Below are 15,594 nucleotides of genomic sequence, written 5' to 3' on the forward strand. Positions count from 1 at the left end.
TTACCGGCTCTATAGAACAGTGATTTGGCTTCTTTCCAAACTACAGATTCCATGATATTAAAAGTTATATATTTCCACTCAAACATGAGTTACTCATGTTTTCATTTTCACTTTTTTTCTGGCTGCATTTGATACTTCTGTTTCTGTTTTGTGCATGTACTACTTTCCATAACCATTCATTCATCCATCCATTCATTCATTCATTCATGGACTGACACACGTCAAGGATCGGCTGTACTAAGTGGAAAAGATAGAATGGTCAGCTCTACCTTCTTAAAATATGGAGTCTAGCCTGAGCATAATTCTTTTCTAGCCTTCTCTTTATTGTTTGTTTGTTTCCTGACAGAAGTGTCCTTTTCTCTTTGATCTGTAGGAAAGCAGGCCTCATCCTTTCCCAGCTTGGAGATCTGAGCAGCTGGTGCAATGGACTCCTTCAAGAGCCCAAGATAAGTTTGAGGCGTGGTTCACTCAAGTACCTGGGCTGCCGCTACAGTGAGATCAAACCCTATGGACTGGACTGGTCAGAGCTCAGCCGAGACCTCAGGAAGACATGTGAGGAACAGACCTTGAGCGTCCCCTACAATGACTATGGGGACAGCAAAGACATCTAACTTCGTGGGGTCAGGGAGTAACTGCCAAAATAAAGCAGGGGAGAAGAGGGGAATATCTGGGTTGATGTGTGGATTTCTAGACATTTTTTAATGGAACATCCAAAGCTCCACAAGTACCTTCTAAACCAGGAAGAGGGTAGACCTTTGCTCCCTGTGAGATTTGTCCAGTGTGATAGTCTCCACCTGCATGACCATCAACCCGCCAGCCAGCCAGTAGCTTCATGCAGCACCATTTTTCCCCTTAGAAGATTACCTTGGAACTCACTTTGGTATTCATTGGTTTCGTTCACTTTTTTTTTTTTGTTTACCTTCAGTCAACCCATCAGGAGTCTCAAGAGCTCTATCCTGCACCCTATAGCAGGTCTAAGGTGGAGGCTCTTCTGCTTAATGGGTTCCCACGTCTATGGCATCTGGGGACAGAAGTGAAGACATAAAGCTTCGGCTGCCTCATGGCCTAGCCCATTTCTTAGGAAGCATCGGGATGTTGGGAGCCAAGGCATGTATGAAGGAGAAAATAAATGACCCCTGACCGTTTCTCATGGGTTTCCCCCCAAACTCTCTCCTGTTGTTGTCGTCACACCTCAGAAGTAAACCCCTCAGAAGTAAACTGCTATAGGTCCATTGGACCTTACAAAGACTTAGGTCTCTCCTCTCCCATGTTTAACCAGGACTACAATTTCTGGTTGATTTCTGTCCTTTGTTCTAAACAACCTGATCTTTGAGAGGCTGTGAGATATCAACTGACAAATGTAGCTCCAGAGAGGGCTACCTGCAAGACTATTTAGTAGCCGACATTACAAGAAATAAGTGGAGTTTGTTTAAAAATATTTGTACATGCCTAGGGTACTGTCAGAGTTCTAAGAGCCTTGATTCTGTTTGGTCCCAGGCCTCTTCCCCTGGGCAGAAAAGACTTGGCTAATGTTTCCTTTACTCCTGGAATGAGATTCTTTCTTGTCAGTGTTTTAGTAACTAAAGCTCTTATCAATCTGAAAACCATTTCTCTCCACACTACCCTAACTACATTTTCTTAATTATAATGTAAATTTTGACAGTCCTTTCTCTCATGAAAATCATTAGGACTCTATCCTTGTCACTGCCTGCCAACCCAACTCTGTCAGTTACTGAAGAGCAGCAGAGCCTCTGTAGAGACCAGAACATCTGATGATCACACATAAGGACTGAGGCTCCATTTGCACACACTGCCCAAGGATGGTGATATGGTGAGCTAGCTAATAGGAAGGCTAGCCTTTTAGAAACAAACTCATGGGACCAGACTGCCTAACAATGACCATGCAGCCAGCTTGCCTTGATGGAATTATTCATGTGGAAACACATGACACAAGTCTGGAAGGCTCTATAACTCAGCCACTGAGCCTTATTTATACTTTCCAATGAGGAATAATTACAGATGACATTGATTATTTGATGTGTGATGCATGGTACTATAAACACCTAGAATCTCCCAGCACCCCCTAAAGAAAGTTCTATTCTTATCAACCTTTTAGTGATGAGGAAACCAAGGCAGGAAGGTGCCATACTGTTCCCTGGGTGCCTCATACACTATGTACCCTGAGCTGCAGTGCCTCGAGAACATAGGAGTTTAACTACTCTATGTTGCCTAAGTATATGGCTGTTGAAGCTCTTAGGTCCACAGGGAACCTGCCCAGAGAACTTCACCTTCCTAAGGGACCGTCTACAAATGTACAGTGAGTCCAAGTCGCCCATAGCCTTTGGACTCAGGGCACCTTTGGTGTCCTCAGCACTGTCCACACCAGCTTTCCCATGGATGCACAGGGAGGAGAATAAATTGCAGGCTCTTTTTACTATTCTTTTTGCTTCTTTCAAGAGAAATATTGGAAAACTTTTCTTGTACTTTTTTTCCTCACAGATTCCACAACTTTTAGAACAAAACACAGCAGAAAATTTAGCTGTCTCACCTCTGGCCAGTGTAGGGGCTTCAGTAAAAGGTCATCCAAGGACCACTTGTTCACCATTGCCAGAGAAGAGGATGCTATGGGCCAGTGTGGCAGTGCATATAGCACCTCTTTACTGCCATTCTTTTCCCATTCTTCTAGTCAATCCTATGAAGAAAAGAGTGTCTTTGTTTGAACAGAAGGATACTGAGGCTACGATGCCTTCCAGCCCTGTTGGAGATAGGAACTTATGGGCTCAGGAGGGAGGGCAAGGAGTTTTATTAAGATCACTAGTGTTACCCCACCCTCATTCTGCTTTTATTCCAGGTATACTCTCCTCTCCCCTCTTTATGACCTGTTCTCCAAAGATGTTCCACCTCTCGCACACATCTCCTTTATCTTCTGTCTTATCCTCTATTCCCATCGATTGCCTTACTCTTTTAGTGTGCTCTTGTGTTTACTCTTCAGGTGTGTGTCTATGCACACACTCACTCCCAAGCACCACATACACAGCTACAACTGGAGCAATGTACATTTGAGTTAAAAACTCCAACATGAGTGAATTGGGGGTAGTCTGCAGAAGATTCTACACGTTGCTGGAGGACTTTTGCCCTCAGAGAGATGCATATCACACCCTGCCAATGAATCTCAGTTCTTACCTAGAGGAACTGTCTAGAAAGGCTAATGTGATTGAGCCAGTATTAAACCTCATTTCTAAGCTGCCAAACAGGTCTTAAGAGAGCCACTTCTGTCCACCTAACCACCTTCAGCTCTGTGTCCAACTGAGATCTCTATTGTTTCCTCTTGAATGTCCATGAACCACTGTACAGCATCAGACCCTTAAATGAGTGTGCAATTGTTTCTCTTGAAGTTTGGTCCATTCGTTACTTTGAATTAACTGCACTCCTTGATATTCAAATGTTCTATTAAAAAATAATTGTGAAAAACACTCCACTCCTGTAGAAGAAAGAGGTGGTGTAATGTGACCAACTCCAACCACAACAGTGTTCTTTAAGAGATTTATTGTACGATTATGAGAAATGAAGTAATCGTCTAAATAATAAACAAAGCTGTCAGTAACTGTTAAGTGTGTGGATATTACCTTGTGTCTCCCCATAAACTGAGTGATCACAGTGACCCACTGGTGATTAAAGTTTTATATGTTACAATTTAGATTCCAAATACTTGGGCTTCGAGACCATTATCTTAACTAGAAACAAAAATTGACTTCTATGGCCAATGTCTACCTTTATGTGGTAGTGATTTTCATCTTCTAGCCTTTCCTCCAAGTAAGCAGTAAGTGGAATGTCTTTGCAGCATATCCACTGTATTCAAGACACAGAGAGATACAGCCTTGGCCCTCCACATTGAACATATAACTATGAGGAGAAGGTAGTCTGACAAAGCACAGGATGAGAGGGGCAGTACTGGAGTCTAAACCTTGTATGTCTATGAAAAGGTTGCAAAAGGCTATCCCAAGTCCATCCTTGGGCTTTGCAAAGGCCACTGAGGTTAATTGCATGTTATGAAATAACTCCTGGTACATAACCCCAAATTCTTAATCTATTTTTTCCCATATTACAGTGTGACTTTAGAGGTTTCTTGTCTGCTGATAAAACATATGATTCCCTTTCAATCCATCAATAATCAGAGGTTAAGAGTCTGGGCCTAATAGAGCCCCTGAAAAGTGATGATCAAAGTCATAGGCTCTGCCCAGACAGGGCTGATGAAGGGAAGACAGCCTGTGACAGTTCTGTGTGTTGTTCTGTGTCTTCTCCTCGCACGTCTGGGCAGGTTACTGACTGTTTTGATAAATAGTTTATGATGGAAATAACAGGTTGTGACATCTACATCAGAGTCATAAAAGTCTTTGAGATTTCAGCCTGCACTTGGGGCAGTCAGCCTTCACATAAGAAATCCAAGACTTGGGGTTGGGGATTTAGCTCAGTGGTAGAGCGCTTGCCTAGCAAACGCAAGGTCCTGGGTTTGGTCCCCAGCTCCAAAAAAAAAAAAAAGAAAAGAAAAAAAAGAAAAGAAAAGAAAAAAAGAAAAGAAAAGAAAGAAAAGAAAGAAAAGAAAGAAATCCAAGACTTGGAGACAGAGCAATTGTTTCACCAGGGAAGAGCATTTCCTCTTCTCTTGGAGAACCTGGGCTCAGTCTCCAGCACCCCCATAGCAGCTCACAAGCGCCATAACTCCAGTTCCAGGGGGATCTGACATCCTCTTCTAGTCTCTGCACATTCCAGACACACATACAGATATATGCAGGTAAAGCATTCTTACACGGAAAATAAAAATAAATAAATATCTTTAAAAAAATGAAAGAAAACAAAGATTGCCAAGCTTCCTTCTACTCCATGATGGGGAAGTTACAGACTAGCTCTTGGTTCACAATCCTCCCTTGGACAATTCTGTTGAAAACATACCAATGAAGCAATCTGATCACTTCAAAATAGTTTCACTACTGCCAGGAAGGGCCATGTCTGGGCCCATGGTCCTACCGTACATGGGGTTTGTGTTTATATGTATGGCATGTGCTACCACCAAAGACTATATATGGATACCCAGATGCCCATGGTTTGTGCTGCAGCCTGAAAACATGTTGATGTCCATGGGCCATGCTGCTTCTGTGGACCATATTGATGTGAGTAGCTTGTGATGCCACCTGTGGTCATGGTGATGCCCGTGGTCTGGGTTGCCTCCAAGGGCATTGTCCGGGTCTATGGGCCTACTGCAGCCAGGGGTCATGTTCATGGTCCATGCTATCATCAGAAAACACATGGAAGCCCATGGTCCATGTTCCTGCTGAGTGTAAAGAGCAAGGCAGTTTCTTTTGCAGTGATATTGATGATTGCAGACACGTTGTTGAGAAAGAGGGACACAGAAGGCTTTCCTGACAACCCCTACCCTCACCCCAACCCACCGCCACTAATCACCACTAAAATGATAACCTAAACAGGATGATATTGAAGAGAACTCTTTAAAAGTGTGATAAGAATGCTCAAGTTAGCACTAGACAGTTGATGACTTCTGTTGGGAGTGAGGGAGTGGAATGACTCAGTTCTATTTAAGGGGCAGGCCACTGAGAGTTTGACCATTCCTAGTGACTTGTTTTGTTTAATTATTTTTTTTTGAGGGAGAGGTTACAAGGGGGGGCAGGCATGGAGGACTGGGAACTGTATGTACATAATGTGATGCCCCCCAAAATCAATAAAAATATTATGTTAAAAAAAAAGACTAGTCTCCCAATCTTCGGAATAGGACCACCAACTTCTACCAAAATGATCAGGAAAACAGGAATAACTTTGCTAAGCCTGCGCAGCATTCCTGACACTCATCCCAATTTTATTAGAAGGAGAAATGGTTACATCTGTTAAATACTAGAATCAAGTGAGTACTAGCATGTCTATTCAATCTAAGTGACCAGCATACAGATAAGATCTACTTTGGGTTTCAATTCTCTCAGAGAGAAGAGGAAGCTAATGCAGGCATGACTGTGTAAAAATAAAGTTGTGCAAACAGTCTGTGCTCCTGAGAGGACTATGGAAAGAAAGATGTGATACTGTACCCCTGTGCTTCCAGAAGAGTGAATCTTAAAGCATATATGATGACACCAGGAAAGGGAAGACATTATATCCAAGGCCAGAAAATGAGAGAGAGAAGAGTCCATCAAGGAGTGAGAAAAGTATTGGATGTAAAGGGGTTGCTTTCAGTTATCTGTGTGTTGTTTTGTATTTGGAACTTCATGGAAATGGATTTGCCAGTCCATATGACCTTCGTGTCATTTCCTATGCTAAATTCTCAACTGCATAATACCCTTAGATATTCATCACAAGTCTGAAAAATAATATTTAAGAAGGAGAAAGCGAGTATCTGCATGGAAGTGTAGACATTTCTCCCAATGCCCACGCGACTATGACGCTGATGTACTTCTTCTACACATAATTTGTACTTCATTAATTCCTCCTCAGATTTTTTTCTAAATTATTGCCTGCCTATCCTATGTCAGGCAAGAGGAGAGGTTATAGCTGATCCTCTGAAAAACCATCCTTAGAAAAAGAGTTCAGTGGAGAATAAATGATGCTTCACTCTATGTCCATCATCTGCTTCCTAGGCTCAGGGAACTCTGGATGAGGAAGCAGAAAGAACAGGATAGCCAAAGAATGGAGAGATATTCAGCAAAAAGGCATTTTATGTACATAATATGATACTTGTGAAACAGCACAAGACTTGCACAAGCCTGGGCCCATCAACATTTCATTATGGATGGGGCAGAACCTCAGGTGGCCTCAGTCTTCTGTGAGATCCTATTGACAGCTTCATTGATGGTTGTTTGCTGGGCAGTCATTTTCTTCAGTGATGCAATGTTGATAAGTTTCCTATAGTTTAGTAATTAACTCTCCAAATACACATGCAAGCAGTTCTTATTGAACTCGCTGGATCACATGCTAAACATAGGGATGAATGTGGGAGGGGCTTCTTGTTAAGAAGACGAGAGGTGGGAAAAGCAAGCAGATGAGAAAGAGGATTAAAGAATGAGATGACTAAAATTCATACCTATTTGACTTTATGTTTTTCTTTTATTTTTTTTCTTCCACATGAGGGCAATACAAAGTTACAGAATAATTGGTGACTCCTTTGCATCTGTTTCCCCCAGTCTTCCCATCAATTCTTGGTTAAGAAGGGATAAAAGCCTTCAGGATAATGGAGGATGAGACCCAGAATCCAGCCCTGATTTTGATAAACTCAACTACCAACCAGACTTCCTCCATGAACTCCAATAGTGTTACTTTTTCATATGAACTAGTTGACTAATGGTTCCATTTTAACTAAAACCTCAATGTTGTACGGAGAGCATGCTCAGTTCATGTGGGGAATCTAGGACTTGGTTCATGTCTGGACTAATCCAAATTGAGAAAAAAGTAAACATATTTGTCTGGAGTTTTGCAATGTGGGTGCTGCAATTAGCTGATTTCCTTACAGATAGGTTTTGACATCACATTTCTTCACCAAAATTGACTTTTGTTAGCGCCTATTGTATATTTGGCTACATGGGGTACAAATTAGTATAATTCATTCCTTACTACCTTTCCTAGGAACAGAACCCCAGCCATACTCTGTGCCTAATAAGAAGGGCAAGTTCCTTTGTTTTGGATGATTAAAATGTCGAGAGACCCTGAGGCTGTTGTCCAAAGAGTCACATACTGTTCTCTGACTTGCCCACTAGACAGGAAATCACCTCAGACCATGTCCTTGTGGTATCCCAAGACTCAGCTTTATTCAGACGGATGAAACTAAGGTCAGACAAGCCTCATGTGCCCTTAGCAGCAAATGATCTCTTAGAAGACAGGCATAGGCAGTATTTTCCTTTCTTCTACCCTGGATGGTGTCTCTAGCACCTCTTTGGTGGCTTCTATATCCTCTGTGTGTCCCCTGTGTCCACAAAGGAAAAGCATCTCTGGTGTTGCCGTACCTAAGTTCCTCATATTCCCTTTCCTCTAATTCAGTCTTTCTAGTTGGTGTCACATTTCAATTTTCTCTATGAAACTACCTAAGGTTATTTCTGTTTCCTTTTCTGAATCTTAACTATTGCATACATTATTGAATGATAATTTCTTACAAAGCATTTAACGTAAGACTTTTGAAAGTGCTTACATTTTTGGAGACCTCTTGAAGATTGAGTTTTGATGAGAAAAGAGTTTAGATCTACTTAAACTCTAAAACTCATTGCAGGAATGACAAAGAAGTTGATTAGATATGTGATCTGAAGTTGCTTGGACATGTGAACAGCTCCCTAATTAGTTGACTTGAAAAAATTCAGATTATGGTCATGAAAGGTGAGATCTACAAATGTCCAGAGAGTATAGAGATGGTGACACACAGCGTATGTGCAACGTGTTTGCCTACTGTGATTACAGGAACAAAAAAGGTAAAGAATATGTGAAATTGTAAATATACAGGGAAATTGATAGCATATGAGTTATATTTTGTAAATATCTTATGACAAAACTAAAGTGAATACAGGTTCAATGTTCTTTATAATGGAAATCAAATGAGAGCAAATAACTCGCTTCTGAAATTTTTTGGTCTTGCTGATACATGATGAAAGCCCCAGAATTCTACTTAGGTTTTCTGAAAAGCTATTTTCATTTCTAAAATTAAATTTTAAGGCATATGAATAGTATGGTTTTATTATCAAAAACAAAGCATTTCAAAGGCTCCATTTTTGATACTTGAGCAATGCATTAGCTAAAGTTAGGTTTACGTCTCAACGGTAAGAATTTAGTGGAAGGAAGTTAAAATATTACAGACAGAAAAGCATTGTCTCTAATAAACTATTAGAGACAATGAAATAGTGCTTGAGTCCTCATAATAACTACAGGAAACAGCACTATCCATTAGGGTGGAAACCAAGGGAAGCTGTGGGTGTCTCAGAAACCAAAGTCCAGCCTTCAAGGAAGAAAGACAATTCATTAATGCTGGAACTACTCTCAGGAGTGATGAGGATGAATCATTAAGAACCCAGGTAATAGGGCTGGAGAGATGGCTCAGAGGTTAAGAGCACTGTATGCTCTTCCAGAGGTCCTGAGTTCAATTCCCACCAACCACATGATGACTCATAACCATCTATAATGAGATCTGGTGCCCTCTTCTTGCCTGTAGGCATACATGTAGGCAGAAAGTCATACACATCATAAATCTTTGGGAAAAAAAAAGAATCCAGATAATATGGACTGACCATATTGCTGCTGCCATGGTAAACAGTCCTTGGTGAGATCAGATGACTAGGGCAGCTAGTTAACAGGCAGGATCAATCGCAGTCTTTCCTCTTCCTAACCATACCCCCACTGAAGAAAACCTCACCTGGAATGACCAACTAACAAAGGAATTCCAGCTTGCTTGCAACATGTTAACAGCTCAGCTGCATCACCGAGTGTAAAAGAACGAATGAAGACACGCTAGCTTACTAACGGCTGAGTAATCATAAGATTGCACAAGAAAACACCTTGAAAGGTACTTATTGGTGCAGTGCCAGAAGTGTGCCAAGTGCTCGATAGTGTTGGTGCTCCGAGGCCTTCTTCAGTATTTTTCAGACTTCAAAATGATTCGTAATTTCCTGGGTGTCTTCCCTTGACAACATGGTTGGACAGCAAGAAAACATGTTCCAATTTCACATTCTGTATCTCTCTTTTTTTTGATGTGCCAAAGGTCTTATTCAAATTTTGATATTGAATTTCCTTGAAGAGGTTTTACTATGTTGCACAAAGCATCTTTCAAAAAATAATTTTGAGATTATAATATAATTACATTTTTCCTTCATTGCAAAACTTCCAGTTTACCCCACTCTGGTTCTCTTTCAGTTTCTCCACTTCCTTTTCTTTAACTGTTGGTGCGTGGGTGCATGTGTGTGCATGAGTGAGTGTTATCCCTAAAATACATAAGGCATCTTTTCATATTTTATTGCTGAAGATTCTAGTGTGTTTAGTCTCAGCTAATATCAATTATCAGCACCATATAAGCAATTTTCACACTTTCTCTTGTCTCGTTCTCCCAATAATACTGCAAATAAGTTTCTACAACTATCTCTCTTTTACATATGAGGACTCCTGGGATTGCTAAAATACTTTCAATGTAATAAGGCTGTTAAGTATGTCACTCGGCGATGGGGCTGTAGCCTCACTTATACACAGCCTTCCATTCTATATTTGTTCAATGTAATGAGATAGAACTAAACTAACTGGGAAATTGGACTAAACTCAGTTTTTTGTTTTGGTTGCTTTCATTTAGGAAGGATGGGGGACACACAGATTTACATGCAGCAAAACTTGCAGTCTTCCAAAAGGCAAACCAAATGCAATAGTCTTCACACCTTCATGTCTTCCTGTTACCCACAGGTCTTTAGTACAGTGCATTACTGCCATGGAGAAGGACCGATTGTACAGCATTTTCAAGGCTCTTGGTAATAGGTACTTACTGAAGCTAGTGATGTCCAGAACTCCTCGTGTCTCTGATTTCACTGAGTTTCAACCTGTTCTGACCTAAGAGTCAAGATATATCCATCATCCTCACTCTCCAGCCTGGCCATATTTGCACACAAACCATCCCAGCTGCTTGCAGGTCTATTCACTAACAGAGCAAAAATGGTCAAAACACACCCCCTTTGATATCTTCTGGGTACATCATGATGATCTTTGATTATATCTCAGTAGCTTTCAGACCTCCAACCTTCCAAACACTCTTACTCTTGGGCATTGGACAGGGAACCGTGCTTTGATCGTCATCCTGTACCCTCTGTGTCCCTTGGCAACGAATAAGGAATTGGAGGACGCCCACAACAGAGGTGTTGGTGATGGAGCTGACTGGAGTGGGCAAAGAAGGGGGGGGACATAAAGAAAGGGTATTTGGTTGCCATGGAAAAGCAGCAAACACTTAGAGGAAGAGGGTGGGGCCCAGGACTTAATGAAGTGCCATTGGGTTTGAGCAGACTGGAATGTCTGAGCTTAGCTGTACTCCTTCCCACAGAGCTTGGGGCCAGGCCACTAGCAGGAACTGCCTGTACCTCTCTGGAATGCTCAGGATGAAGGCAGGGGTGGAAAAGGCCAACAAGCCTCCCAGGTGCAGATTTTCCTACTGCTGGCCACAGAATGGAGGCCTCCCCAAAGAAATTTGGAAAATTCTTCAAAGAGCTAGAAGAGGCTTGATGGATAAATTATTTCTTTTCCCCAAACCTCTGAATCAGATATTCTTCAGAATATGAGGAGACACTTTGAAAGTCTTTCCTTGCAGAAGTCAGCCTCTGTTGGGCACTTTGCTTCTTACTCCCCTGAAGACTATTCCCACTGTGGGACTAGATCGGCCACTTCAATACCTTCACAGTTTGATCAAAAAGATGTGTAGTGGTAATGAGAATGTAAATGATACTGGGTTAAAATTTCCAGAAAATAAAAGCTGCAAATACAGTGAAGGAATAAGTCTGACATGATATAGAAAACTTGAATTAAACAAGCCGAGAAAGGTTTGCAGTCAAGGTCAAGCAAGTCATAGATCAGAAGCCCAAGGGTCACGTGATCTAATGAGAATGAAACATAAAGTTGACATGTACGTGTGTATGTGCCTAAGAACAGGTAGGGCCAGGAATTGAACTCAGTTCTTGCCAACTTGTATTCCTTTTCTACATTCAACTCTTTTTCCATCTGGTTTCATCTAATCCTTAGCCTTAAGATCTTGAAAAAGCCATAGCATGAATGGAAACTAAAAATCCAGATGAAATTTTGAGTACATCTGAAGTGTTTTTCAATTGGTTTGGCACACTGCCTTAAAGCGAAGTACAGAAATTGCTTCTTTAATAAGTATTAACATATACCTATTGTCAATAAGTCTTTACTGAATTCTAGCTCCAGCTGGAAAAGGTAACTTATACACTTTATGTGACAGACATAATCAAGAGTCACTTTTATTCAGCCCATTTGAATGTGTACAACAGATCAACAAATTTACACGCATTACTTACTTGCTGCATCAGCTCCAGAAGAGGCCATCACCCTGTTCCAGGCATCCCTGAGCTGAACGGACAAACAGGCCTTTGTTCTGAACTCTGTATGCTATGAATGAGCACACCTGAATTCAGGGTGTCTACTGAAGATTACTTTTAGGGGGTCAAGGACTAAAAAGTTTAGATGCCTTGGCAATAGCAGGTACATTTCTAACCAGAAAAATCTCTGTTACTCGTTCTGCCCAAGCCATGTCCTTGCTTTTCCTTACTTTATGATGTCAACTGTTTAACACTAAAAGTATCCATGAGCAAGAGTGGCTCACTAATGGATGCTGTCTAAGGAAAATGATGGGACAGGCTCTGACACTGTAGTGCCCTTCTGAAATACTTTGTCAATTACTATATATATATATATATATATATATATATATATATATATATATAACTCATTTGATACTTGAACTTAAAATCACATCTAATGATTTAATCCGGGACTTCAAGCTGGATCATTTCATAGATTTAGATGGAGCTAATCTTAAGAATAGCCCAAAACTCATAAAACACTTAATTGTTATTTATGTGTATATTAAAGAAGCAAATTTAATATCATTTAATTAGAATAACATATACTGAAGGCAAAAGAAGTATCTAGAAATTCAAAATCTAGCCACTCACTACATCTACCACTCTACTAGTGTGTTTCTTCTGTACGAGAGGCATTTTTGTTAACCTACAGTAATAACAATTTATAAAGCTGACAGGCTGCTTCATAGACTGTAAAGCTTGTCTGGTCAGCAGTTGCTAATTCTTTTCCCTGCACCCTGTTGGCTACACACTTATACCTGACACTGACATGTATTTGTGTTATCTGGGCCAAAATATGCCTCCATCTCTTAACAAATGATAAACTCTGAATTCAGTGGTATTTGAGTTACTGACAGATGAGTCATCGCCATACTATGCAGATAAAGCCCACAGTGTTCTGTGTTAGCCTTATGCTAACATCACTGGTTGAGCTATTGTTAAAGAGTAAGTCATGCATACTGCTCATTTTACCCTGTCCTACTCATGCCAACCCCAAATATGCAAACAGCACATCCAATTTTTCCTTTGGTCTCATGTCTGTAAAATGAGGATTGGTGATGAATTCAGCACAGTTCAGTGTTTCATTGGGCAGGATACCACAGAAGGCAAATTCAGAGATCCTACAGTGAATGGGATGGTATTTTTGTCTGTCATGTAGAGGTGTGAGATGCATGCTACCTGATACTTCCTGGTCAGGGACATGGATGCATTTGAAATTGTACTGTTTGCTAACTGGAATTTGAAGTAGAGGTCTCTGATACTGGTTTGCATTTCCTCGAATGGAGTTCTTTGAATTCTCACAAAGAGATCAAAAAAGCTTAGTAAGTCTCTAACTTCATCAGCCACGAAAGAGTTCATAGTTAAAGCCAAGAGTATGTTTACAACCAATATCCATCAAATATATTGATTATTTAGAGGGCAAGAAGAAATCTCATCAAATATGGGTGTGCTGGTTATTTTGCAGTTATCAGTTTGACACAGACTAGAGTCATGTGAAGAAAAAAGAAATCTCAACTGAGAAAAGTGCCTCCATCTGATTGGTCAGTAGGCGAAATGCCTTTGTAGGCCATTTTCTTGAATAATTATTGATGAGGGGTTATCACTCCTAAGCAGGTAGGCCTGGGTTGTGTAGAAAAGCAAGCAGAGTGTGCGGTGGAGGTAAGGTAAGGGCCAGGTGAGCAGCATTTGTCCATGGCCTCTCCTTTAGTTCCTGCCTCCAGGTTCCTGGATTGAGTGCTTGCCCTGGCTTCCTTTCATGATGGACTGTAAGCTTTAAGATGAAATAAACCCTTTCTTCCTCCAGCTGCTTTTGGGTGTGGTTTTGGATAATGGCAGGAGAGAAGACAAAGGCAAGGGAGATGAGGCAAGGCTTCGTGGTACAAGAGTTGTGAGAAACAGCTGAGGAAGGAAACACGGGAAGGAAATGAGTCCAGGACAGGGAATGGCTGGACACTAAAACAACAGGTCCAGGAGCTGCTGACAAAGTATAAGGTCACTAGAGCTGTAGAGTATTTCTTCAGAAGCAGTGGGAGCTCAGGGTCAAAGGTCATCTGTGATTTGAGACTAACTTAACATGACTAACTAACTTGACAGTCAGAGGCAATGGATTCATTTCCTGGGCAACAGTGACTCCCTGAGGCTGTATTTTAAGAACAATAATGTGGACAGGGTATGTCTGATTCGAGTGTCTAGAGAAGAAGAGGGAAATGGAACCTGCTTTGGAGAAGATTTCAATGTGTCTGTTTTAGAGGTGATGCCTGTGCAAAGCCAGAGTGGGAGTAGGAAAGGTAAGAAGAAAGATGATAGATGTGAAAGGAAGTGGTGAGGCTGTATTGTGTATAAGCAAGACTTATGTGGACGTGTAGTGAAAACACTACAGGAAGGAAATTCACTCTGACTGAAAGGCAGATCATTCTCACGTCTAAGGAGATGCTACAGGGTCCACTTCTACTCTTCAGCACCCCTTCCCTTTCTAAACTATCTCTATCCCTCATTGTCTGGGCTGACTTCAATAATTTCCTTCACACACAGGAAGTCCTCTCCCAGCCATGATGCTGTTGTCTGCACTGGGCTCAGTGTCTCCCTGGTATCACCTGGCCTGATCATTCACTTCTTTCACATCTTCAAAGAGCATTTCTCCTGTACCCCTCACCCTTGCCCTGGCCACACATCACCCTCCTGTCACACTTTACCATCTTCACAGTGTTCTTTCTCTGAAAGAAATGGCTGATGTCCCACTGCTTCTGGACAAACGCCTCATGCTTCTGTTGACAGGATCCTTCATCAGTGCCTGGAACTGCAGTTCTCAGCCTGTTCCCTCACCTGGACCCTACTCCTTCTGCCTCCACACAATCATCTCCCTCCGTGCATATCATAAGTTCTGTTTCCTGAAAACTTGCTTCAGCCTCTTATGTGATGAAGTGTGTTGCTGAAGTATGATCCCTTCCTGTCCTATCTCTAAATAATGCTGTCTGTCTCCTTCAGCTGCTTGGTAAGCTCCTTGAGGACAGAAACTTGTTCCATGTGTGTTTTCTTTTCCTCACCAATTTATCCTAGCACCCAACACATCATAGGTATTCAACAAAGCACACTAACTGAATCCAACAATGATATTCTCAGCAACATTCTATGCATTGCTTCTCTTAAGTCAGAGAAGGCTCTAATGGGAAATACACTGCACTGAGAGGCAGCGAGCTTCATAATACTACGTTGGCTCAGAATGAGGTAGGACACACTATGAAGGGAATGCCATAGTGAAGAGGTGGGTCTTTGGGATTGCTTTCAGGTGTGAGAATCCATGAAACTGAACTCTGCTTTCTGGGTGTGGTTTTTAAGGAAATGGAATGTTCTAGAATAGCTGGGTTGGTTGATATACAGACTGTAGGAACAGACACCTGAGTCCAATTGTGGCTCGGCCAATTGCTAGTTGGGCAATCTTGGTCTGTACCTAACTGAGTAGTTCTCATGCCTTTTGTATGGCAAGTTTTTTCAT

The 15,594-nt window shown here is 41.4% G+C and overlaps 1 protein-coding gene and 1 long non-coding RNA gene across 4 annotated transcripts in view; one reads left to right on the forward strand and one right to left on the reverse strand.

Annotated features, from left to right (window-relative positions):
* Positions 1-3,604, forward strand: part of Astn1 (astrotactin 1) — a 318,227-nt gene extending 314,623 nt beyond the window's left edge. For all 3 annotated transcript variants that reach the window (NM_001430009.1, NM_001170603.2, NM_001430010.1), the window contains 1 exon segment: positions 374-3,604. In NM_001430009.1, the coding sequence (NP_001416938.1) occupies positions 374-611 (238 nt within the window). In that variant the 3' untranslated portion in view covers positions 612-3,604.
* LOC148001714 (uncharacterized) overlaps positions 1-15,594 on the reverse strand; it is a 47,961-nt gene that overhangs the window by 29,082 nt on the left and 3,285 nt on the right. The gene's annotated exons all lie outside the window — the stretch shown is intronic.

This window comes from Rattus norvegicus, chromosome 13 (assembly GCF_021556685.1).
Source record: "Rattus norvegicus strain SHRSP/BbbUtx chromosome 13, alternate assembly SHRSP_T2T, whole genome shotgun sequence".
In the NCBI taxonomy this organism is placed as follows: domain Eukaryota; kingdom Metazoa; phylum Chordata; class Mammalia; order Rodentia; family Muridae; genus Rattus; species Rattus norvegicus.